The 26115-nt window shown below is 42.9% G+C and overlaps 2 protein-coding genes across 9 annotated transcripts in view; one reads left to right on the top strand and one right to left on the bottom strand.

Moving 5' to 3' along the window:
- Positions 1-196: 196 nt before the first annotated feature.
- On the bottom strand, positions 197-10203 carry strap (serine/threonine kinase receptor associated protein). Of its 3 annotated transcripts, XM_085247087.1 has the most exons (10): positions 9625-10203; positions 8465-8647; positions 7293-7428; positions 6388-6469; positions 3641-3713; positions 2915-3014; positions 2691-2828; positions 2392-2528; positions 1342-1533; positions 197-860 (listed from the first exon to the last, which is right to left on the bottom strand). In XM_085247087.1, the coding sequence occupies exons 2-10, from the start codon at positions 8574-8576 to the stop codon at positions 799-801; spliced, it is 1032 nt and encodes a 343-aa protein (XP_085103213.1). In that variant the 5' UTR covers positions 8577-8647; positions 9625-10203; the 3' UTR covers positions 197-798. The 3 variants fall into 3 exon arrangements, with proteins under 3 accessions (XP_085103213.1, XP_085103212.1, XP_085103215.1); XM_085247086.1 differs by lacking the exon at positions 9625-10203 and having other exon boundaries at positions 8465-8898; XM_085247089.1 differs by lacking the exon at positions 9625-10203 and having other exon boundaries at positions 1342-1491; positions 8465-8896.
- LOC146558735 (protein bicaudal D homolog 1-like) overlaps positions 9634-26115 on the top strand; it is a 29180-nt gene continuing 12698 nt past the window's right edge. Inside the window, exons 1-6 of one of the 6 annotated variants that reach the window (XM_085247078.1) lie at positions 9634-10222; positions 17599-17811; positions 19604-19759; positions 22245-22549; positions 22788-22962; positions 24620-25114. In XM_085247078.1, coding sequence (XP_085103204.1) covers positions 9989-10222; positions 17599-17811; positions 19604-19759; positions 22245-22549; positions 22788-22962; positions 24620-25114 — 1578 coding nt within the window. In that variant the 5' untranslated portion in view covers positions 9634-9988. Of the gene's footprint in view, positions 10223-17598; positions 17812-18445; positions 18510-19603; positions 19760-22244; positions 22550-22787; positions 22963-24619; positions 25115-26115 lie in introns of those variants that run through there. The other 5 variants (XM_085247079.1, XM_085247080.1, XM_085247081.1 and 2 more) reach the window with 5 other exon arrangements.

Consider the following 26115-nt stretch of genomic DNA (forward strand, 5'->3'; position numbering starts at 1 on the left):
TTTATAGATTTAATTCTCTGAAACTGATGAACTATTGTTTACTCAATACAAAAAGTGTAGTTAGCAGAGAAACTCCCAGACCTTCCTCACCAGCAAACGTTATGGTTATGTTCTTTTCAGCATCTGGAGTGTGTATTTACAGTAAGCCTGCACATTTGGCAGGCGCGACGGTCAAGAAATAAAAGCTCAAAGTCCCTTTTTCTTTGTGCATTACTTTCAAATAAAAGTGTAATGCTCAGTTTATTTCATCACTGTGCACAAATGAAGACAGAAACCAAACAAGAAATAATCTCCTCTCCTTTGTCACAAAACAATATTAGCTTTGATTTGGACACTTTAGAACAACTTTAGATACTCAAGCAGAACACTGTAAAATACTCAAAGCAATGCTTCTTTAAGAAATGAAAGCCTCAGAACTTGAGCACTAACTCATTTATTCCTGTAACCATGAACAGAAAACAAGCCTTGGTCCAGCTCATCAAACACCTCAACACTGAAACCAAAACCGATGATGATGATGACGTCGTGCAGTTTGGGGTTGGCGGCTCTACATTAATAGAAGTTAGAGGACAGACAGAAGTGGGCTGATCAGAGAGAAAGCAGGCAGCAACGAGCTCACACTCACAGCTCTACTGCTTCACTCTGCAGCCCATGGACTGTCGGTGTGCAGGTGAGTGGACTGATGCTGTGACAGACAGGCCAGTCTTAGTGTCCACATCAGTTCTGATGGATGAAAATGCTCTGGACTTGGCTCCTTTCGTGGATCTCGTTGAGGCTCCAGAAGGCGACGCCCTCTCCTCAGGCTTTGATCTCAGGGGTGGAGGTGTACAGCTGCTCAGGGTTCTCACTCCCCAGGTCCTCTGAGAAGGAAGTGAAGAACAATGTGATACATGACAGTGTAATATCATCGTATGTGTGTGTACACACACACACACGTATAATCATACTATGTTCTGTAAATATACACATACACAAACATTTTACATGCTGCCACAGTTTAAACTCGAGTATTTTCCATGTGGTCATGACATGGTTTGAAAAATGTGCTACGCTGTGGTATAACATCATATGGATAGTTCACAGAGCTCTGAGGTCAGAACAGATGACTGGTCAGCAGCAGCACCGCCTCACAACCTTTGTCTCTTGTGCATATACAGTGCACAACACCACACAACTGAAACAGTGTTGCCAAAGACTGCTTTGTATTGCTCTAATCTTTATAAAAACTTTTTCATTCATTCGTTCGTTCAGCATTGCTGTCATTACAGTAACAGTGCAACAGTGTAACTGAATCCAGATGAAAGCATGAACACGTGTCATCAGTTCAGAGTTCAGACTTACCAGGAAGGACACACTTCCACAGGCCGTAGGTTTTTCCCACCGCTGTCTGCCACAGTCGGAGAGTGCCGTCCTCCGAGCCGCTCGCATACAGCTCCCCGTCAGGACTGAAGCGAACACAATGCACCGGACCAAAGTGCCCCTTGTAGGATTCTGCAGACACATGAGCAGCAGCACCATCAGTTTCCGATTGGTCTATGAAAACATAAAGGAGTAACTGACCAAAGAATCAGGGTTTAACCTTTTTTTTACATTTACAGATAAGTAAGTAGATCCTGTCATTAACTGAGCTGAGCTGGTCAAACAGCGAGTTTAAAAAAAAAACCAAATAAAAAAAAAACAAAAAAAAAAAAACAACCCCCTCTCTCTCTAGTGACAGCAGAACAGAAACGTTGGGATATGTGAAACTGAAATGAAAACAGAACCTCGTGAACCCAGATGTTTTTAAATTAGTCTCCTGCTCTAGCACGCTGGCAACACATGTTTTTCATTACGCTCATTTTGAATTTGATCTCAGCAACACATTGGCAGCAAAAGACTGGGGGAAGAAAAAAAACAAACAAAAAAAAAGAATCAGCTCGTGGAATGTCCTGGTCAGGAACACGAGTGGGAATGAAAAGATCATTTCTGTTAGAGAGCCAGAGGTTCACATTCAGTAAAAACTGTATCGTGTACAGACTACGACAATCTGGTGACGTCTCTGCGTGCAAGGGACAAGGCCAGACATAAGTATTGGATAGCTGAGACATTCAGGGCTCAGCGGAAAAGTGAGAAAAGTCAGCAGCTGCTCCCCTCAGCAGTTAAAAGAAGCGAGGATGGTGCACAGGGGGAAACACAGCCCTGTCCTCTCTTCCACAGTTGTGTGGCTGCCATCAAATTCAAAATGAACGGTTTGCTCAGTGCGATTATTCAATATGTTTCCTAGGTTCTGTTGTGAATAAAATACGAGTTTATGACTTGCATTTATTCTGTATTGACAGGTTCTGTTTCTAATTTCATTAAAGGAGTCAGACTGCTCCTCTTCATGATACAATGGAGCACTCTGCTGCTCACCCAGCTCTTCCTTAGTGCTGTAGTCAAACTTGTAGAGCTTGAAGTCATCACCACCGGCAACAAAGAAGTCCTTTTCTGGATGCAAGGAGGCTGAGTTGATAGGAGCTGGGGCCTCCACAGTCTTGATCAATTCCAAGCTTGATAATATTAATAAAAATAGAAACAAATTTAAATTATAAATGATGAATGCTTAATCAATAACAAAGTCAGTAATAAATCAGCATTAATAGAGGTGGTGGATGCCCTCTGTTTTATACACGTCACTCATTGACAATGAACGGGTGTGGCTGCAGGCTGACCTCAGAGCGTTGTAGAAAGCGATGGTCTTTCCATACGTGATCACAAGAATCTGTCCATCAGCTACGTACTCCATGCTGCTCACGGACGTGTCAAAGGTCAGTGTTTTCACCTCCTCCATGGAGCTCCTGTCCCACAGCCTACACACATGAACAGAGTGGTTGCTATGTCTACTGTCAGAAGTGAGAGGTAAGACGGGTGAGGGCGTGTGTCACAGTGCACTGACCGGATGGTTTTGTCGTCAGCAGCAGAGAGGATCTGCTGATCGTTGTTGCACCATAGAGCCTTTTTTATGGCCGACGTGTGGCCCGAAATTTCCTGTGGAGCTGACAGGGACACAGAAGCAACAGCCAGACACATTATACCACACCCAGAATCACTTCCTCCTGGTTTAGTGCCTCAGTAAACATCACATTGCAGGCTACCTCTACACTTGCTATAGCTCAACCTTTGACCTTCAGGGCATAAAATTTCATAACTGCATTTTCTTCTTTGGGGCATATCTAGGTTTTGACGTGTCCAGGATCTTTCTGTGAGGTTACAGTGAGCTGTGAACTGCTCCAAGCTGTGCTGACAGTAACCATCTGCTCACTGTAAACAAGTGATCGATAAAGGCAACTTCCTCCACCAGCACAGACGGCACTTTCTTCATGAGTTACCATAGTAACACCTGCTGCTGTGGAAGTTTTCACAATAAACTGTTACATTGTATATAATTATTTACACTTGATGAATTTGTCAGCTTCATCTCAAAAGAGTGATCATGCAGATCATTTTGTGATTTTACCAAGTCTTACTGTGTGTTCCAGCACAAACCAGCACAAACCAATGCTGCCGGCTGCTGTATAACAGCTCTGCAGTACATGCAGCAAGTGGCTAGTAATGGTCTAGCGACAGTACATATGGATATGTGGGAGCATGTACTGGTCATATGGAGAGCATGTCCACTTACCTGCTTCAGGGCTGCTCAGGTCATAGATACGCAGCAGTTTGTCGTTACCTCCAGTTAGCAGGCAGTTGCTGTCCTGTCAAAAAGAAGCACGTATTCATGGGAGGCTCTTCACTCCCACCCAACAAGCACAGAGAGTAAAGCTGGATTTATAATCCTGCACATGTGTCATTTTGCAAACAGTTTTCAGTTGTAAGAGGAGTGAGGGCGTGGGGGCTTGTCACTAGGGATGGGTATCGTTTAGGTTTTATCCGATACCGGTGCCAAATCGGTACTTTTGAAATGGTGCCGGTGCTCAAACGGTGCTCAAACCGGTGCTTAAAGAATGGAGAACACAAAATTGGTCCAAAAACCTCTCATGTTCAGCTGTTTTTTGTAAAAATATAACAATGTTAGCCTTTTCTGCAGCTATGGGGCATATATGGTATCACTCTTGGCTGGAAGCAGTGCTTAAACAATGGAAAAAACACAAACTTTGTCCTAAACCTCTCATGTTTAACTGTTTTCCACTTTTTCTTTGGTCATTTTAGCCTTTTTAGCCAGGGTGAAGGGAGTATCTGCCATCAAACAAGAAGACAGCAGCATGTAGCTATGATGATGTTTGCTAGTTCACCTTACATGCATTAATGTAATAACGTGGTTAGCCTACTCACGCAGAGAAGAACGGCTGCTGCTGCCATCATCATCCGTCATCATTTCTGCTACACTGGCAGGGCTAGGGGCCAGGACTCTCCTCTTCGTGTTTTTGGGGGATGTTGCATAACAGGCAACCCACCCGCAGTACATGTGCTCGGTGTGAGGTCTCGCAGCAAGCTATCAAATATGGCGCATTTCTGGGCTTTTAAAAAAAACGCTATGCGTCGCCAGGTGTTTCATCGGATTTGAGGTGTTACCTCCTTTGACAGTATCACAGTATCAGCTTAAAGCACTTGTTGCAGGCTGCTGAGTTTGCATATTTTGCTATGAAGTACAGCCAGACTTTTAACCGCTTCACCTTGGACATTTTTAATCTGTAGCTCTGCTTTAACAGAACGTACGTACGTACGTACCTGGCCCCGCCTTGGAAACGTAAAATGATTGGCTAGAATCTAAAGTGTATCACAGCTCAGGAAAAAAAAAGCACCGAAATAAAGCACCGAAATGTACGCTGCTTTTCGGTCTGGTTACTACCGTTTATGTCAGAACCGGTGCCATCATGGCACCGGACACCGGTACCCATCCCTACTTGTCACCCATGTGAGACATGCTACCGAATGTTGATTGGTTGATAAGTGAGCCGGAATAGAGCAGGAAGCTATAGCAGAGTTCAATGAGGACGAGGCAAAACGCAAAAAACAAGCTCAAAAAACAAAGCATGAAAAGCACAGACAGTGACACATTTCATTGTTCCACAGAGCTGTGAGCGCTATAGTGCAGTTATGGCTGTAAAGGCCAGGGCGTGGTCTGCAGAGGCACTTTTCTTCTCCTCCTCCTCCTCTCGCAGTCTTTGGAGCTGCTGCTGTGATTGTGAAACTGCTGAGATCCCACCGAGACTCAGACACAGGAGCTTGCCACTTCATGTGCCCTCCATATCTCTCACTTTGTCAACCAGTATCCAAACGTCATCATTGAATCCCTCTCATTTTCTGTGGGTTCTCTACCTTGTTTGTGTGTGTGTGTGCATTTGTATAATATTTATTTTTTCACTTTGAAAGTGAAGTTTTTGTGGGTAAACACTTGCTCTGAGTTCTTTAAGTGTGGTGCTTTATTCAAAATTCATGGTGCCCCAAATGTGTCCATCTGAGTACACTATTCCAGAGTTCACCAGGAGTGGGAGAACTTCTAAGTGATTCTTAAGGTGTTTTCACAGCTGTGCGCTTAGTTCATTTAAATCAACGTGATTCAACCCCGATCAGAACCAACTACCCAAACCTCTACATTACAAGCTTGAGCTAAAAAAAGGTTATGTAGCCATCTCCTGATGATTGCTCAATCATCCAGGTAAGAAAATCCCACAAACGTTTTCAGTGGGAGAAACGTTTTTTCAGACTGATGAACAGAATGCTTTGTATTCTGGGATGGAACAAGGTACTACAGATGTGCAAAGGTCTGTACGGGCTAGAAGCTACCTGTGAAATGAATGTAAATTCTCCAAGTTTTCCAATAATACACAACACAGCACTTTCTTCCATCCCAGACACATCTAGCCAATGAGCAGACTGAACATTCTCACGCGGTTTGTAGTGTTGCATTTTGGCTCGAAAAGCTACAAGTTTGCAAACTCATCAAACAATTCAGACCAGAGGAAACCAACTATAGGTGAGAAAACACCTCACGCACTACAATAGGTTATCCAGATAATCTGTTTGCTTTTGAAGGCAATACTGTAACATGCATCCGGTGAATCTTTGCAAACAGCATATTTAACTAATATTTATTACGAGGCACCGCGTGCCTGACATTGTAACTGGAGCTGAACACTGCTAAAGCTTTGGCCCTAGAATCACTACGGGCATGCAGGCTCAAATGTTTACTTAAACATTTGAGCTTAAATCTTAAATCTTTTACTAAATGGTGATTTGAACTTGAGCAGGCCAGGGCCTGTTAACTTCTGGTTAGTGATCAACATTGACAAAGAACTTGTTTCACAGCACTGACTGGACTAAAATGTTACCTTATCAACTATATTCTGTTCTTGGTGAAAGGTGTGCATCAATTTAAACCCACAAGTAGAGAAACACATACAGAAACACATGATGAAGTGCACTGACCTGAGTAAAGCTGACAGTTTTCACAATGTGTTTGTGTGCCAGAGACAGGACCTCATCTCCACTCACTGCATCCCACACCTTTCTGCAAAAGTCCACAAGGGAGCTGTTAACAGTGACCTCACACTGGGTGTGTGGGTGTGTGGGTGTGTGTGTGTGTGTGTGTGTGTGTGTCAGTCAGTGTAATATGTGTGAATGCAGAGGCTGCTTTATACAAGAGACAAAGTCAGAAGACACATATATGCAGAAAACTCATTCAAAGCTCAGTGTGCAAAACTGTTTCCTCTGTGACATACATGTGATAGAACAAGTCAGAGCCTCGTCTTACAAATCAGTGAGAATGACGGGTACATCAATATATTGGCTTATAACAGACTCTTGGAAAATAAGAACATTTAGCGGGACTAAAGATTTAGCTGTTGTGTCACTGAATTGTCCTTGCTTTGCTGGAACAAAGGGATAGATAAGAATGAAATAATAGGCGCAGCAAGATATTCTATTGTCCACAGAGTTCAGCTCATGATCACACTAATAAAAATGGCTTTACTTTATTCAGTGTAAAGCTTTTTCTTAGAAGGATGCTGGGAAAGCAAGGGTCACCATGGTGACCATGTCTATCACAAAGGCATGTGGGCTACGTCACTGCTATAGCCAAGCTAGAAAGGTCCCTGAAGCTTGTACTAGCACTCACATCTAAGTGATCGATTTTCAATACCATAGCATGAAGCAAAACAGCCGTTTAAGGTTATCTTGAAATGAAATGAGACCAGATCACACATGAACTGAGGTTTCAGAGTACATACAACAATACAACACTGCCAATGGATGCATGACAGATTATCCACAGAGAGGAGCACTGAGAATAACTGCCTCTTTCAGGCTAGTTTAGTCTGAGTGTGTGAACTCACGCTGTGAAGTCGGCAGCAGCAGTCGCTGCTTTGGTGGCGTCTGTGTTTAGAGTGGCTCCCCAGACAGCGCCCTTGTGACCCAGAAACGTTCCTATCCAGTCCCCTGTGTCTCCCTGGCGCAACATGGGCTTGCCATCTGATGGAGAGAAGCAGAGAGGATGTGAGCATCACAGTGTAACGGCAGGGGGCAGTAAGGATAATCCACAGGTGTCTGCTAGGTCCTGCTGACCGTGCGACAAGCAGGGGTCACTGACTTCTAGGGTGACATTTGGTTGTTGCTAGGTAAAATTGGTTGTAAAGAGTTGGTACTGCATTGAAAACCTCCTTGCGGTTGCTCTTTTTGCTAGCAGACTGCCACGTCACAGTTTGTATGGAACATGCAGACTTGTCTGCAAGCACTTGCCAATTAGTTGCTAAGTGGTAGTGAAAGTTAAGAGTGCAGTGCAAACAAAAAGCAAAAGCTGCATCTTTTGCAATGTGTTGGTTTAACCCCGGAACAGTTAGGCACAACCTTGACACTGAAGGCACACTTTCACTGTTCAGAAAATGTTTGCCTTCAGTTGTAACAGCTTCACTACTGCTCACTTCAATACTGATTAGTTGGTGAGTCAGCATCCTCCATGCAAGCTATTAATAAATGACTCTTCCTAAAAGAAAGAAAAGGAAAAAAATGAACTTAACCTAGTAAATCTAGGAATAGGAACACTGTTTGCTCTCAAACGCCATCTTTCTCAGGGCTGTTTAGTTGCAGATCTGTAGCAACTCAGTGACATGAATACCATCTGACAGCCCAGAGACGATCATTATCTGATCATGGACTTTAGGACATGATCAGATAATGATAAACAGGATGTAATCTTTTCTATACTTTTTCAACAAAGTTGTACAATTCGAGATCAAACTTTAGGAGGAAGGTAAACCATCAGTAGTTAAGCTAGCCGCATGTGCCTCTCTCTCTCTCTCAGGCTCACACACACATGCGCCCCCGAGCGCACACAGACACACTTAATGACACCAGAAAACAATACAAAGACACAAAGTCAATCAATGGAAGAACATCATGTTTTATAAAGGGCTCATTTTAAAGCCCAACCCGCAACAGACCACGTCCAGAAGTAACACCAGATTCTCACAGGCTACTTTATGTTCATAGTCCTGCCAACACCTCTCACCCTTGCAGGCGCTGATGAGGAAGTATCCATAAGGAGTAATTCCACTGAAGGCCAGGTCCACCACAGGCCGGGTGTGACCGGAGCAGGTGAGGGGAGTCTGTCTCATCGCCATGGTCCTCCGGCCGGCCGGGAGACGGTTTGCACTGATAGAGGAGACGGTTGGATGCTAGCAAGCTAGGAAAACTAGCGGAGTAGAAGGAAAACAAGATAACAAGCTAGCTTTGTAGGTTATGTTCCGTTGGATAGCAGTTAGCTGCTGCTCACACTGTGAATCAGAAAGAATAAACTGTAGGTCTGTCGTACAGCTCTACCTTCCAGCGAAGGAACGGCTACCGTGCTAATAGCTACAACATTGCAACTAACTAGCAACGTGCGACACGGCCAAACAACCATAGAGACGACGATGTTGCCGGTGTGTTACGCCAGTTCCGCTAATCATGACGATAACACTTCCGATGCCTTTCATAGTAAAAGTGTCATCGCTTCTAACGGACATTGATACTTTTAAAATTTTGATTGAACAAATATTGAATAAAGGCTTCTTCAGCAGTGCTGAGAGAAATGTTGATATCGATCTGTTATCAAGTAAAAACGGACAGTAATGTCCATACCAATACCTTTCACCCATAAAGGAGGCTTATGTGGGGGAGAGCAGTGTGTCATTATTTATTAGATGTATAATTATTTAATGGCGCTTCTATAGTTGAAATGTTCTATAAATATCTATCGTTATTATCAATACCTGGGTTGATCTACCCACCACTATTCTTCATGAGCTACCTGTCAGCTCGTTTTCGTTTTCAGACTTTAACTCAGACTTTTCATCGTGTAAAAGACACAGTTAAACGTTGTGACATGGAAGGCATCAAAGCTACTTTGTAAACAGGACTTATACTAATATTTCAAACAGAGATTGATTGTTTATTTGTATTACTTATGTATGTAATATTATCACGGCACGTAGTGTCAGTGTTACTTTGATGAGCGCACTTCAAGAGCCCGTGAAAGCTCTAAGGCTGTAAAAGACGTGCAGCTGTATGCGAATGCTTTCTAGTTTTTAGTGTTGAGGTACCGGCAGATCTCACACCAGGAATGAAACTATTAAAACTCTTTGTTTCGTTCGCCCCCATAAAACAGAAATAATGTATTTATACTCTTACCTCCAGAGGGCGCTGAGTGCATGGATGTAAACGCTCAGTGTGCAGCAGGATGACAGGGAGAGAGGAAGGTGCCTTGCTTCACGGCTGCAGGCAGAGATGGCGTCCTGCTGCCGGTGAATAAGCAGAAAAACCAATCAGAGGGAGGAGAGAGAGGACGCATCTTTCCGAGCATCGCACGGCTGAGGATACTCCCGCTGCGATGGCAGCAGCGCTGTGAAAGCCGTGGATGCTCGCTGGTGCTGTTTGAGTTGCAGGACGTTGGGACTCCCCCAGAGGAGACGGTGGGGCTTGTTTTCTCCCTCTGGCAGGGCTCTCTGTTCGTCCGCCGCAGGGAAGAGAGGGCAGAGGGAGGGACAGAGGAACGATGGCTGCCGGAGGAGCAGGATGCGGGGATACGGTAGAGGAATATCGGGCCGAGGTGGAGCGCCTGACCCGGGAGCTGGCGGAGGCCAACCGCGAGAAGATACGGGCGGCGGAGTGCGGACTGGCGGTTCTGGAGGAGAACCAGAGCCTGAAGCAGCAGTACGCCGACCTGGAGGCCGAGCAGGAGGCGCTAAGGGTGGAGCTGGAGCAGCTGCAGGAGGTGGGGTCAGCAGGGGTATGACTCCTTACTCGAAATCCATGCACTGATCTGATTAGCGTGAGGCGTTTCTGACAGCACCTTCTCACCTGCACCCGCTGGAGGATGTTATGAGCTCACAGGGTGGTTCATTAAAAAGCCTGTCTGTGCACACTTCACCTGTAGTCACACCTGCTGGACATGCCAGCTCTTTAGCCAATATGGCTTAGCTTGTCAAAGATTAAAGACAGTACTGTAATACAGGCTAGTTGCTTTATGCTCTTTATTTAATCTGTTTTTAAATCAAGTCATTATATTTCACACACTACAAACTTTCTGGGCAAAATACTAAATTCCCCTCATACACCCACCATTTCTTTATATCATGCTTCCAAGGAGTCTGGTTTTCTTGTCATTTTTAACTGGTTTCAGTAGTTCTTAGCTTTCTCATGGGCTTTTTTGGACAATGTCAGCTTTTTCCACTCATCTTCACTCCAGTCCTTGTACCTGACGATTTTCAGAGGAATGGTTTTTGTTTTTAAATCCATTTAACACTGACTTATGAATCATTCGAACATGAAAAGACACCATATGACTACACATAACAGGGAACTTTTCAAAGAACCAGTTTAAATTGTATCTTTAGGAATTTGTATTGCAGGCTGCTGGAAACAAAACACATTATTATTACATAGGCTGGTACTTTTATGGTGCTGTTGTTGAGCACTCACAGGACTTCCTGCTGCAAGTCTCATTTACTCAATCCCATACATACGCATTCAGTGCTTTAATCTATGCCCAAGCATTTTTTTAACATTCACTCACACTCAAATTCCAATAGATGCATCAGGAGCAGCTCAGGGTTCAGTACATTGTCCAAGGTTAATTGTGGGCACAAGTAGGACTGGAGGAGTCAGGAGTCAATCCACTGACCTGCTCCACCACCTGAGCCACACCTGCCCATTTCTTTGTTTGCATCTATGGAAAATGTCTTTAAGAAATAGGAAAAAATACAATACAACAACGCTGAAACCTCATAAACCTGTTTGCGTTTGTGTCCATATAATGAACATGAGATTAGTATTCACTCTCCTTCAATCTCAGGGTAAATCAGAGAGGTCTACATATTAAAGTGTCCTTGGGCAGGATACCAAATCCCCAAATTTCCAGTCCGTCACTGTCTGAGTGGCAAAGTTGAAGCATTTATGGCAAAGAATAAAGGGCTATATCAATGTGTGAATGTGGCTTTTTGTAGAAAAGCACTTGGAGTGGTCAGTAAGACTAGAAGAGCTTTATATAAATCTCAGTCAACATACCAGATATAGTAGCAGTGTCCAGGCTGGGCGAAGTTTCTCCATTTAGAGTTAAAAAACGGTGCAGGCTACACTTCTGGTTGTCCCCTTCTTTTTAAGTTTCAGCTTTGCAACCATACTCCCCATGGACTTTGGTTTCCTTCATGCTAGTTGGCAGGTGGTGCAGTGGTTAGCACTGTTGCCTCCTGGCAAGAACAACCCCAATTTGACTTTGTGGAATCTTTGCGGAGTGTGGTGTGGTGGAATTTCCATGTGTTTGTCCAAAGACACGTAATTAACCGGGTTAGGTTAACTGGTGATTAGGTGTTCACTCATAATCGACTGGTTTCTGTCTCTCTGTGCTAACCCTGCATCAAGCTAGTGGCCTGTCCAGGGTGTACACCGCCTCTCGTGTTATTGGGACATTTCACCACGTGTAGGTTGTTTGTCTTTCAAGACTTTTAAGTACTCAGCTTTACTACTCAATATATTTTATAGAATTATGTAATTCTGCATGGGGTTTTTATCCACACTGGAGCTTAATGGTGATAATGATTCACCTCCAGTGAGTCTCATAGTCAGTCTCAGGGATAATTTTGGGATTGTGTAATTTTTCTGACTTACATTTATTGGAGAGCTACTGTATGCTAACACCAATCTGCCAGTTTGTGAGAATGTGTATGTGTCCATGCGACTCCATTAATTTAGAGAATATTTAGGTTTCTATAAGGAATTTCTTAAATTCAAGTGACCAGGCTACATCTCTACTGCATCTGTTTCTCTTCTGTCTTCTTTTTAAAAATACATTCAGGACAGAGATGACCTACAGGAGCAGGACTGAATCCATGATTCATTTTTGTGTTTTTTACAGTTTGTCTTGATGCATGCTCAATCATCTAGCATGCATCAAGAAATTCTAACCCACTTTGGCAAGGACAGCCTAAATGTGTATGTCAGTATGAGCAAACAGCACGTAAGATGGTGATTACAGGAACCACATGAGATTCAGCCTCAGATGCAGACAGAACAGAATCAACTTTTTGGGATATTGTACAGTTGTTTTCATTGCTATGAACAGCAACAATTAAGACTAAGTTAGCGTGTACTAATAGCAGCACAAGTTAGCATTGTGTTTGTTGTCTTCAGGTTGCAAAAAATAATTCTCATGAAATTTTAACTTTTTGGAGCTAATGTTTAGAGCAGGGCGATATGACCAAAAATATTTATCATACATTTGAAAATTTGCGATAACGATATAACTGACGATATAATTCCTCAACTTTATTAGTGCAAAAAAAAAAACCCCATCAATGTATTTTCACTTAAACAAGCAGCTTTTTTTAAGTGCATTAAAGTTATAGAAAAATGTAACAGTGCAAATGCAAATTCCTTGGTGACAGTTTAAACAAAAGGCATTTCCAGTGGAAATTGGCCGACATATCCTCAGCATAACCATGTATAATATCCACAAAACTTAAAAAGAGGTTATACACACACAATACGGTAATATTATGTTGAAGCACAGTACGTATCACTCCGCGAGGCTCCGCCTACGATAGCCGTAATGCTCCATCAAGCAGTGTGGGTTCATAGCTTAGCAAAGTCGTACTGAAACATTTGACAGATTTTCGAGCGCCGTGTACATAAAATCATTTCCAGGTCAGTAAACACAACCAGAATTCATACATAAGGCACACGGGATTATAAGGGGCACTGTCGATTTTCAGAAAAATCAAAGGATTGATTTTAAGTGTGCTGTATTTTCCAAAAAACACGGTAATAACGACGGCCCGCTAGCATGCGCTACCAAAAATAGTGCTTTGTTGTGTATCTGACGGATGAAAGCCAAACCAGTCCCACACCACTGAAGTTGCAGCATTTTTACAAACCAATTCTGGTTCATCCGTTTCATTCAACGATCCACTTTCGCTCTTCTCATTCTGCATCGCCGCCATGTGCGTATGTAAACAAAGGCACTGCGCATGCGCGTTTTACCCATATTCTATGGCGATATTTCATTTTCCTATCGTTGCCCAACATTATACCGGTATTACCGTGAACGGTATGATATAGCCCAGCCCTACTAATGTTGTTTCCTATGACCATGCTTGAATAAATCCACTCCTAAGTGTTAATTCAGGCAATCCCTCACACATTTTAAAGTTTGTGTTAAGTGGCCCAAGAACACAGGAAACCATCCTGGACCAGGACATCACTGAGATTCTGGACAGTCGGAGGTGCAACCTGGCAGTGTCAGATGCAGTGAAATATGACGTCCCTTAGGTGTTCTTGCAGATTTAGGTCAGGCAAGCATGGGGGGCAGACATTGTCATAAATTCATTCATCCTCCAGGACTGCCTGCATGCTCTCATCCAGGGCTGCAACTATTCATCGAGTAAATAGTATATATATAAATATAAAATTTAGCATTTAAGTTTTTTTATTGTTTTTTTTTCTTAACAGATGTCTTATGCTGGTAAACTTTAAAACATTGCAACTTCTAAAATGGAACCCAATTAGCAGTTCATTCTGAATTTTTTTCTCTTTTGAATATTTGCTATTACCCATCAAAGGTTGATTCTGTTCATCTGTACGTAGTGTTTTCATTGGGGGAAACGTTTCGTCACTCATCCAAGTGACTTCTTCAGGAGACTTCTGGAGACTGAAGAAGTCACTTGGATGAGTGACGAAACGTTTCTCCCACTGAAAACACTATGTCCAGATGAACAGAATCAACTTTTGGAGATTTACTTACCTGGATGATTGAGCATGCATCAAGACATTCATTATTGCTCATCAATAAAACAAAAGTATTTCTTATCTGATTATTCGATTCATTGATGGAATAATTGATAGATTATTTGGTTACTAAAATAATTGATAGCTGCAGCCCTAGTCTCCTCACATGAGGGTATGCATTGTCATGTCCGTGGAGGAAACCAGGATCCACGTCACTAGCGTAGTCTGACAGTTAGACCTAATAAGATGACCTAAACCAGCTTATTTTAGCGTAACTAAGGGATGAGTCAGGGTCACTAACTATAGTGACCCTGACTAAAAAGCAGAGAGTGTGGAACCAGCTCCCAAATCCAAACTGGGAGCTGGTTCCACAGAAGAGGGGCCAGAAAGCTGAAGGCTGTGCCTCCCATTTCACTGTTAAATGTTCAAGGAACCACAAGTCAGCCAGCAGTCTTAGACTAGGGTAATATGGTACTATGAGATCTGTGAGGAGACTTGAGATTTAACAGGGAGTCAATGAAGAGAAGCCAATTTGGGGGAAATATGCTCTCTCTTTCTAGTCTATATCAGTATTTTGGATCAACTGAAGGTTTTTCAACAAGTTGTAGGGCAGCCCATTAATAATGAATTACAGTAGTCCAGCCTAGAAGTAATAAATGCATGAACCAGTTTTCAACGAATGATGAAAGCGGATATTTCTAATTTTAAAGATATTGCTCAAATGCAAGAAAGCAGCACGCCCATGTTGGGATGACTTCTTTGTGTGTGTGGCTGCTGAGTTCCTATCCATCTACCTGCACCCGTGAAATTAAATTAGTTGCCTGAATTGTATTTTTTGTCACACTTGACTTTTGATAGAAATGTAATTCCATACTCTTCCTATCGTTTTCCTACGGTGTGCCATAAGGTTCCATTTCGGGGGTTTTACTGTTTCTGTTAAATCTGCTCCCTATGCAGGACATTTTAATCATTGGTATTTGGATGTCATCACTATCATTTTTTTATACTCACATAATACAAACAGGATATCTGTAAGAATATGCACAATGTACAATACTTGCAAAAGTCTTCTTATTTATTCTTCAGCACAACCTGAACACTGTCAGGCAGCTTTCTGTGATTTCTGTAAATAATACTTCAGGAATAGGTGTCCAGGGTTCATTCAGATCTCTTTGATGTTTCTGTCTTTTTCCTTCATTCTCTGTCAAAATGATGCCACGCTGCTTTAACAATGTTGAGGTCTGGGTTCTGGGCAGGGCATTTCAGGACTGATGGTGTTCTTCTATGTCCCTTTTCTTCTATGAATGTTTTTTATTGCACTGGCAATGTTGTTGATAAGGTGCTGGTTAACAGGTTTGCACAGTAGTGTTAAGGTTTTAGGCAAAAAAAGTACTCTGATGCTAAGAGGTCAGAAACAAACACCGCATGTCTTTTAATAGTCAGCCTGAGTGAATGGGATATGTGACAAGTGAAGCAGAGGGGAAAATGCAGTGAGTTCATTAGTGTAGCTGATGAGGCTAAAAACAGAAGGGGACTGAGTGCAGTTATCCTCTGTGATGTCATGCAGCCAATGGCACCCCTCCCTTTATAGTCATCAGACACTGCCATCCTTACTCACCTAATGTTGTGGGATGGATCCTTTCACTCTGCAGGTGCTTTGGAAGAAAAGTCTTTATGCTGGCAAAAATCAGTTAGTAGAAAGTAATTCTCATCCAGGAGGAGCTTTGCTTGAAAATTGCTGAGATATGATATATATAGATATATATAGATATATAGATCGAGACGCTGCAGTGACTTGTTTTTGGCCTCTATTTCTGATCTCTGTCAGTTGTGGAAGGAACAACCAAAACTCAGTTGCTCTTAAAAACAGCCTGGAGGTCTAAATGATGCATGCCTGGACAGGGTTTCAAAGCATCCGCACAAAAATGGAGAGGATGTGATGAATTATTCATTAAGTACGGGCCTATGATGAGTCCAACCCGGTGACAGCTTACTGTAACACATAATGATGTTATCTTGTTAAGCAACCTCAAGAGATTTGGTCACAGCAAATGCTTAAAAACGACTTATTTTTGCATTCTGAAGTCAAAGTAATTATGATGGAGGCAAAGAAGGTGAGGTAGAGTCATGTGAAGAAGAAAGTAAGCCCTCGTTCACTTTAAGGTTTTATTTAACAGGACTTAATAAGACTTCTGGGCCCAACACTGCGTTTAATAAGGCTTTTGTGTTTTTAACATGTTTTAATGCTTCGTATCCTGTTCTATTTAATCTCAAAAAGCAATACGTGTCATTTAGACCCCATTCCCACAAGACTGCTCATCAAAGTCCTACCATTAATTAATGCTTCAATCTTAAATATCATCAATCTAGAGCTGTAGCTATCAGTTATTTTAGTAATAGCATCACACTCATTTTAACAATTCTTAACAGAGATGGATTGATCTAGGGCTGCAAAGATTTGAATAATTTGAATAGCTTTATTATAAAAAAAATCACTTTTGCAACAAATTGGAATGTGAAGAAAAGTGAACTTCATAGCTGCTCCATCCACTGCCATTTGTTTCATACAGTAAATGTACAGAAGTAAGGCTGCATTAAAACATACAGAGGAACTGTCAACTTAGTCTGATACAATGTTTAAATTAGGTCACTTGCTGAAGGCTCACGGCAGTAGTTAAACCATTGCCAGAACTCAGTTCAGCGTCAGATACTGTTGACCATAATATTTTATTAAAGCGATTAGAGCATGCCGTAGGTATTACAGGTACTGTGCTGCAGTGGTTTTTATCATATTGATCTAACAGACTCCAATTTGTTCATGTAAATACAGAATCCTCTTTATACACTAAGGTTAATTATGGAGTTCCACAGGGTTCAGTGCTAGGACCAGTTCTGTTTATGTTACATACGTTTCCTTTAGAAGACATAGCATATACTGATGATACCTAACTTTATCTGCCCATGAAGCCAGATATCAAATACCAATTAGTCAAACTGAAGTAATGTCCTAGAGACAAAAAAGAGCTGTGTGACCTTTTATTTTCTGCTTCTAAATTTAGATAAAACAGAGGTTCTTGTACTAGGCCCTAAAAATCTTAGAAATATGGCCACTAATCAGATACTTACTCTGGATGGTAAATAATAAATAGATAGTTAAATGGACCGGGTCTCATGTAGCACTTTTCTATTCTATCTGGCATGCATTACCTTGGTCTCTACTAATTGCGTTAAAGTACATGAAACAATATAAAAATAAAGGATAAAAAAAATCTTGTTAATCACTCATGTATCATTTATACAAGGTGAAAGGGACTTTCATTTTTGTACCTTTCTCCCCAGGTAAAGTCAAGAGAAATAATCCTTTCCCCTCCTGTCCTGTTCCAGGCATTCGGCCAGGCATACTCCACCCAGCGTAAGGTCGCAGAGGACGGGGAGAACAATGAGGAGACACTGCTGCAGGAGTCTGCCACCAAGGAGGCCTACTTTAGGGGTCGTCTCCTGGAGCTCCAGTTGGAACTGAATCACAGTCGAGTGGCTGCCTCCAGTGCACAGGCTGACAGCGAGCACCTGAGCAGCCTGCTGCAGGAGCTCAGGGAGGTACGGTACAATCATAAGGCTCTCATATTTAATAGAGATACTTACTCTGGACGTTTAGACTTATGGATAACTTGATAGAGTGTTTTTAAAGTGTCATCAAAATCATGATCATGGCATGTTTAATAAGACTTGAAATTCGATCACATTCTCATCAAGAAAGTGACTACCGAGTTCATGGACAAGGGGCTGGAAGGGCTGTTTTGTCAGAGACTTCAGTACAACCAGACTTTAAAAACCCTTTACATACAGTCATGACCAAAAGTTTTGAGAATGACTCAAACATTGGTTTTCAGAAACTTTCCTACTTCAGTTTTTATGATGGCAATTTGCTATGATTTCATTACTCCAGAATGTTATGAAGAGCGATCCGACGAACTGCAAAGTCTTTCTTTGCCATGAAAATGAACTTGATCCCAAAAAAAGCCTCCACTGCATTTCATCGCTGCCATAAAAGGATCTGCTGAGATCCTTTCAATAATCTTCTCGTTAACACAGGTGAAAATGTTGACGAGCACAAGGCTGAAGATCATTATGTCATGCTGACTGAATTAGAAAAGCAGACCGGAATTGTTAAAATGAGTGTGAGGCTTGAAATCATTGTTCTTCCTGTTAACCATGGTTACCTACAAGAAAACACGTCATTGTGCTGCATAAAAAGGGCTTCACAGGCAAGGATGTTGTTGCTACTAAGATTGCAGGTAAATCAACCATTTATTGGCTCTTTAAGAACTTCAAGGAAAGAGGTTCAGTTGTTGTGAAGAAGGCTTTAGGACGCTCAAGAAATTCCAGCAACGACCAGGACTGTCTCCTAAAGATGATTCAGCTGTGAGCTCAGGAATTGCAGCAGGCAGGTGTGAGTGTAACTGCACGCACAGGGAGGCGAAGATTTTTGGAAGATGCCCTGGGTTCAAGAAGGGCAGCAAAGAAGCCACTCTCCCCAAAAAAACCATCAGGGACAGACTGATATTCTGCAAAAGGTACACGGAGTAGGCTGCTGAGGACTGGGGTGAAGACATTTTCTCTGATGAAGCACTTTTCCAATTGTTTGGGGCATCTGAAAAGGTAGGCGCTACCATCAGTCCTGTCTCGTGCCAACAGTAAAGCATCCTGAGACCTTTCATGTGGGGTGCTGCTTCTCATCCAAGGGATTGGGCTCTCTTAGTATTTTGCCAAAGAACACAGCCATGAATAAAGAATGGGACCAAAACATCCTCCAACAGCAACTTCTTCCAACCATCCAACAGTTTGGTGAAGAACAACACCTTTTCCAGCATGACGGAGCACTGTGCCATAAGGCCAAAGTGATAACTTAAGTGGATTGGGGAACAACGCACTGAAATCTTGGGTCCAGGGCCAGGAAACTCCCCAGACCTTAATCCAATTGAGAACTTGCGATCGATCAATCCTCAAGAGGCAGGTGGACAAACCAAAACCCACTAATTGTGACAAACTCAAAGTGTTGAATATGAAAGAATGGGTTGCCATCAGTCAGGATTTCGCCCAGAAGCTGATTGACAGCATGCCAGGGCCAATTGCAGAGGTCTTGAAAAAGAAGGGACAACATTGCAAATACTCAAAACTTTTAACCACGACTGTATATGAGCTTCATTCTCCATTTTTTTTTTTTTTATGTCAGTTTTTCATGGTTTTGTGTGGAGATATACTGTAATCCATCCTTCACCTTCCCTCTTTTAAAAATTTCATCCTGCAAACTCTAAATACTGGTTACATTACCTTCCTTTGTGAGAACTGTGTCATAAGCAGCTCCAGCTCTCATTTTGTGCTGTCTTAGCAGAGCAATGAGATGTTGGAGCTACAGCGGACCCGAATGCGAGAAGAGATCAGAGAATACAAATTCAGAGAGTCACGGCTTCTCCAGGACTACACCGAGCTGGAGGAGGAGAACATCTCTCTGCAGAAACTGGTGTCAACCCTTAAACAGAGTCAGGTACAGACAGTGCTCAAGTAACGTCGTGAAACTGTTTCAAAGTGTATGTATGATGCTGAAGGTCATTAGACTTTAGCGCTGTCTTTGACTTATTAGCTACAGTTACCAGACAGTTATGTATATTCCCTGCTGGCTCAGATGTCAATCAAAGGTGTACTTATCTACTAAGAGGTCCAAAAGTTAAAGAAGCACAATTCATCTAGCACAAAGAAAAGATTACCCTTCTATGTCCCTAGCTGCTGCTGACAGCCCTCTGTCTTTCTGTATACTTCTTTTCTGAGTGAACTCTGAGAATCCATCCATTAGTTAGTGTTCTTACCCACTTAACCAGCAACAATTGCAGGGGAGTCAGAAGCCTGTCCCAGCTTTATACCAGGTATGCCCACGCAGATGACAATATGTGGTCAGGCTAGAGCAAACAGGTGGTCCTGGGTCCAAAACTTCCAGGGCCTTTCTGCATCTGTAGATTTTCTCCTTGTCATCTAGTATTTTATCACAATCCAAACATATGGATATAAAAGAAATGAAGCACACAAAGTGATTTAGAATATGGGCGAAGATGAGATTTCTTCATAATCTCCGATTCATTTCACTTTCCTGTGGAACTTCCAGTTTGACAGGTAAGACATTAAGATTAGTCAGACGCTGAGCATGTGCAGCATTTCAGTATTCATCCACTGTCAGGCCAATGTCTGTGGATTCACTACATTGTATTATGGAGAATCTTCAATCAGTCAGTCACTACGGTTGGTTTTTCTACCTGTTCAGTGTTAAATGACTAGGAGTGGTTCTCCTCATATTTACATCACCGATTTTTTTTCTGTGGCAGTCTCTGATTTCAGGTCATCCTCTACCTCCCTTACTTACGGTGTCCCTCAAGGTTCGGTTTTGGGGCCTTTATTGTTTTTAATATATCTTCTTCCCCTCCAACATATATTGAGCCCCTTCGAGGACATTTCCCATCACTGTTATGCTGATGAAATTCAATTCAATGATTTGCTCCGTTTCAATGAAAAAGAAAATCTAGAAGATACCATCCTGTGCTCAATCAGTCGCTGACTGGTCCGGCGTCCCTCAGCTGGTTCAATAGACTTCCCGCGGAAGTAACCACAGGTTCCAACAGCAAACCATCTGTGTGGGTTACCATGCTTGAATTTGCTTGACAGGAGGTTGGTTCCCTTCTTCCAAGGCCAGGGCCTGTAACAAGAGGTGTTTTTGTGTTTGCTGTGCTGGTGCAAAGGTGAAGGATTGGAATCAGAGATAGAGACCCTTTCTGGCAGCAGTCATAATGAGAAATGTCAGCTCTGCCCAACAAAAGTGATAATCTAGAGATATTGGTGAAAACTCAGAAAGTATACTGTGGTGTAAATGAGACGCGGCGGGTCCAGGGATCATAGTTTTGAGCCATTTTATTTAAATCACATCACACCACAACTCCCACCAACCCCCGAGTCCCTGTGTTTTAACTCGGCGGGCTTGATTAAGGATGCCGTGCAGGTGCGTCCACCCTCGCTGCACGGCACCGCAGGCCACGCCCGACCACATATACCGTCAGTGCTCACTCATGTTTTTCTGAAACATGGTTGAATCAGTACATCTGAGACCAATGTGGATCTGCCTGGTTTCACCCACATATGGGGAGATAGCTACTGGCAAAACAAAAGGTGGGGGTTTGGCTTTATTTGTGAACTGTCAAGGAGAAGATGTTCAGAATACTTTATTGATCCCTAGGGGATTTATGTTGGTTATAGTGCTCCAGTCCAAACAGTAAGAATAACAGACAATACAGGAAGTAAGAAATAGCACAATATATACATATAAGTCACTTACTGATTAATATCTAAATAAGAAAGAAGAGCATGTGCAAAAAGGGTGTAGCTATTGCAGTATACAGTGTGTTAGGTGGATGAGTTGTACAGGGAGATGGCCACAGGCAGGAATGACTTCCTGTGTCGTTCAGTGGTGCTTTTTGGTAATCTCAGTCTCTCACTGAACGTGCTCCTGTGGCTAGCCAGCATGTCATGGAGTGGGTGGGAGGAATTATCCAACATTGGCTTTATCTTGGACAACATTCGCCTCTCCGACACCACCTTAAGAGAGTCCAGCTCCATCCCCACAACATTGCTGGCCTTGCAGATCAGTTTATTGAGTCTGTTAGCATCAGCAGCCCTCAATCTACTGTGGCATGTGACCACAGTAACAAAACCTGCTTAGCCTGGTGAGTGATACCAGCAGCAGGAGGAATGTGTTTTTTACAAAGTTGGACCTACTTGTCACTCTGGGCATCAACATGCCTATCTAAGCTGAAGTATTTAGATTTGCAATTGCACAAAATATATGCATAAAGTTTAGAATAAATATATATTGTGTTTACAAACATTTCAAAGCAATTTTGATTTTAATATATATTAATCACCTAAACAATGTAGCAGCAACTCAAAATAAAGGTTCATACATTTGAATGTGAATGTCCACTCTTGTTCAGGTGGAGTATGAAGGCCTGAAACATGAGATCAAAGTTCTGGAGGAGGAGACAGAGCTGCTGACCAGCCAGTTACAGGATGCACTGCGTTTGAAGGACATCTCAGACGCCCAGCTGGAGGAGGCGCTGGAGTCTCTGAAGAGTGAGCGCGAGCAGAAGAACCACCTGCGAAGAGAACTTGTTCACCACCTCAGCATGTGTGATGTGGCCTACACTGGGAGTGCAAATCTAATATTCTCCTCAGCACCGCCCAGTGGCACTGCTACCCCAACTACTCTGCTCTCCCCAAACACAGAGGAGCCAACAAGGTGGATATCACACCTACAAACACAGGCACACAGACCTGTCTCCTCGACCCAGTGCATTCAGACTGTAATCTGCAGAAATGGGAGAGTAAGGGGGGGTGCAGCAGTTACTAATTGGTCACTGGCCACAGCTGCTTGTGTTCAAAGGTCGTTGCTTACATGAAGTTGCTTTAAAACTTTTCTTCTTACTGTTATTGACACTATAGCTTGTGACAAGACACTTTCTGCTCTAATCTGCCAGATGTAACGGTCACCTTCAGAGTGGCTCAGGACCAGTGACGGCTGTGGGCTCAGCGCTCAGGGCTAATGGAGAGTGCAGAAGGCAGTGTCTGAAAACTGAGGGGGCCGCCACATCAGACCTACTTACTGAGATGAACCTGACAGAGATTCAGAAGCTCAAGCAGCAGCTGATAGCGGTACGTTCCAATGATATCATCCTGACATGTAGACTAAGGAAGACAGTCAGTTTAATAAATGTAATAGTTTATGTCAAAGTAAATTAATTTACTTCTACAACCGCACCCAGTCTGCTTCACATTACCAGCAGTGAGTCAGACTGCTTCGTCACCAGTTCTGTTCAAGGCATTTAGGAACAGGCTTTTTAGGAGCAGCCAAGCCATGGACTGTTTGGTGGTCTCAGGATCTCGTCTCTGCTATTTGGAGATGATGGTTCTGTTGGGTTCATCTGCCCCCAGCTTGCACTGGAGTGCTGTGCAGCTGAGTACGAAGCAAGTGTGAAGAGAATCAGCACCTCCCAGTTTGAGCCCGTGGTTCAAGACCGGGAAAGCACAAAAATGCACGAATTTAAGGATGTTCGTGAGTGAAGGGTGAATGAAGCAGGAGATAGAAAGAATGAGATCATAGATATAAGCAGAAATTTGCTTCCTTGAAATTTGAAGTAGGGTGTGGAGCTTAGAGTAGAGCTGCTACTTCCCCTCATAGAGAGAACCAGGATGCCTCCTGAGCATCTCGTGGGTGAGGCGTTCTAGGCTAGAAAAGTGGCAGACCCAGAGCATGCTGGAGAGATTTACTGACCCTGGGGGGATTAAACTGAGCACAAAAAGTGTTTGTTTAATATGACTAAAAACTGTGAGGATGATAAATAAGCTTTTGAGGAAAAATGTAGCATGTACTTTGAATAAAAGTACAAAAAACCAACAACAAAAAAATCAGCTTTTCTTTGGATGACATAACTAATAATGCTTTAAGAAGAAATATATCTGGCTATTATTCCTGTTTTGCTGTTATGACTAGAGATGCACTGATGTCTTCACTCACTTACATGCCAACAGTGTAGCATGTGGCTCGCTGCTGTGCACAAAATGTGCATGAAACACACCGGTTCATAATTGGTCTTCTGGGATAACTGTTCCTGGCTGAAAACTGGAAATCAGTGCATCTGTGTGATTCTCAAAGTAAATTGTTCTTGTGGTCCCCAGGAAGCCCAGTTAGTAAGAATGTATGTGAAATATATCAGTGAGATAAGGGCTAGGCTAACAGCTAACGTCCACCTACGCTTTAGCCACCAACAGCCAGTGGCTTCCAGGTTGCAGCTTGCTGCTTCTGGGTTTGTTTGCACAGTTGCTGATGAACTTTAGTTTGAATTAGTGCTGGACAATCTCATTCTGGTGGCAGACAAGGAAACATTTCTAGGTGTCGCTTAGATGATGATGGTGTCAAACATGGACACAAGTATACACGGCCTTGGCGGCAAGTACCGGCTCAGAACAGTTTCTTCCTGAACGGGTTCTAATTCACATCTTCACATCAGTAGCAGCGTAATCTTTGGTTTTCCCCTTTTAATACGTTTAGATATTAAAACGATTTTTTCCAGAAGATGGTCAGATTGTGATATCTGTGCTACTGTCACTGAATTACTTCCCATTTAAATGTTGTGTTTTTATTTTCATTTAAACAGCCTCTCAGTTTTTTCAGAAATGGGATTGTGGTTGCACCTCTTATCTTTTTACTTTCTTACAACGATTATGTTGACATCACTGTAACCTCAGAAACTGCAGTTTATTAAGTCACGCGGGATACGGCTTTCCTTAATCATGCACTTGGCTTCTTCAGGTTGAACATGAGAAAGCAGCACTGATGACGAGCCTGCAGGAGTCCCAGACTCAGCTGCAGCACACCCAGGGGGCCCTAACTGAGCAGCACGAGAAGACCCTCCGCCTGAGCCAGAAAGTCTCTGCTCTCCGCTGTCTTCATCGAAGGGTCAGCCAGGAGGCTTGTAGCAGTCCCACCTCTCAACTCAACTGTGAAAGTCTGCTGGTGCTGGATAGAGACGATGAGGCTGAGGAGGAAGGAGAAACTGCAGAGGAGAAGAGTAAAAGTCTGGTATTTTCATACCAAACTCCCAGTCTGGAGATCTTGCAGTGCAAGTACCGTGTGGCTGTGACAGAGGTGGTGGAGCTCAAGGCAGAGTTAAAAGTGCTCCATGAGAAGCTTGCTCAGTGTGTGGAGGGAGCTGTGGAGGAGAAGCCAAGGCAAAGGAGTCGGCTCCAGAAGCTGGAGAGGCAGGTTGCCTCTCTGGAAAAGAACTGCCGGGAGGGACGGGATAAGGTAACAAAGTCATACTGCCTGTTGTCATAGAGTCTGTTTCCTCTCCTCTCCTGTGAGTCTGTGAGAGTGAATGTTTCACATTCTCTATCTTTACACTGTGAACTTAATGTGAAGGTAAGATTAGTTTTGCCAGTTTCATGAATTTGTGTGTTGAGTGAATGAAACCTAGTGGATTGTGTTTGGAGGCCCTCTGCAGAGAGAACTGGCCTCCCTGTCTATCAGACTCGGGGTTGGTGGCTGCGGGAGGACAGGTGGATGTGAAAGTATCACTTATTGCTTTCCAATGAATGTGGCTGCTGTTGTCTTTCTCTGAGAGGAGTGTTCAGTTCAAACAGTGTTCAGCTGTCTCTTCACAGATTTATATAGGTTTTTACAGTGGTTATACCAGCTAAGGCAGGATGGTGATGTCAGCTACAGAGTGCTGGTGACACCAGCTCCTGCAGTCATGCAACAAACGGGCTGCAAACCTGAAAACTGATTTGGCAAAGTTGTAAGAATAGTGCATGAGAATAAGGAAGTCGGCTCACAGATAGGTGGAGGAAAATGAAGGTAGTGGACAGATGGGGAATGAAAGCTGAAGCCGATATGCAGTATGTTTGAATGAAAGCAAAGGGATGGTTCTCTATTCCAGTTCTCAGATACTGAGTAACAGGGTGACACATTTATTATCTCTGTTCTGAAGGGAACAGCATTTGGTTACGAACAGCTAAGTAAACAACAAAGAGTTCATGGAAAGGATGAGGACACTGAGTAAAGTAAGGGGAGAAAAGCACTTACAATAATGTGGGTGAAGCACAGATATCAATGGTAAAGAGTAGGCTCAGTGGTAATGGTAGGAGCAGACTGGAATATACCAACTATCCTTCAGCTCATAGCAATGAGAAGGGTTTGTTTAACTCAGGGGTAGAAAACTCCAGGCCTCGAGGGCCGGTGTCCTGCAGGTTTTAGATCTCACCCTGTGTCAACACACCTGAATCAAATGATTAGTACATTAGCAGGCC

Source organism: Mchenga conophoros, linkage group LG15, assembly GCF_057382185.1.
Source record: "Mchenga conophoros isolate Kocher_MC1m ecotype Shallow Benthic linkage group LG15, M_conophoros_male_GT1.1, whole genome shotgun sequence".
NCBI lineage: Eukaryota > Metazoa > Chordata > Actinopteri > Cichliformes > Cichlidae > Mchenga > Mchenga conophoros.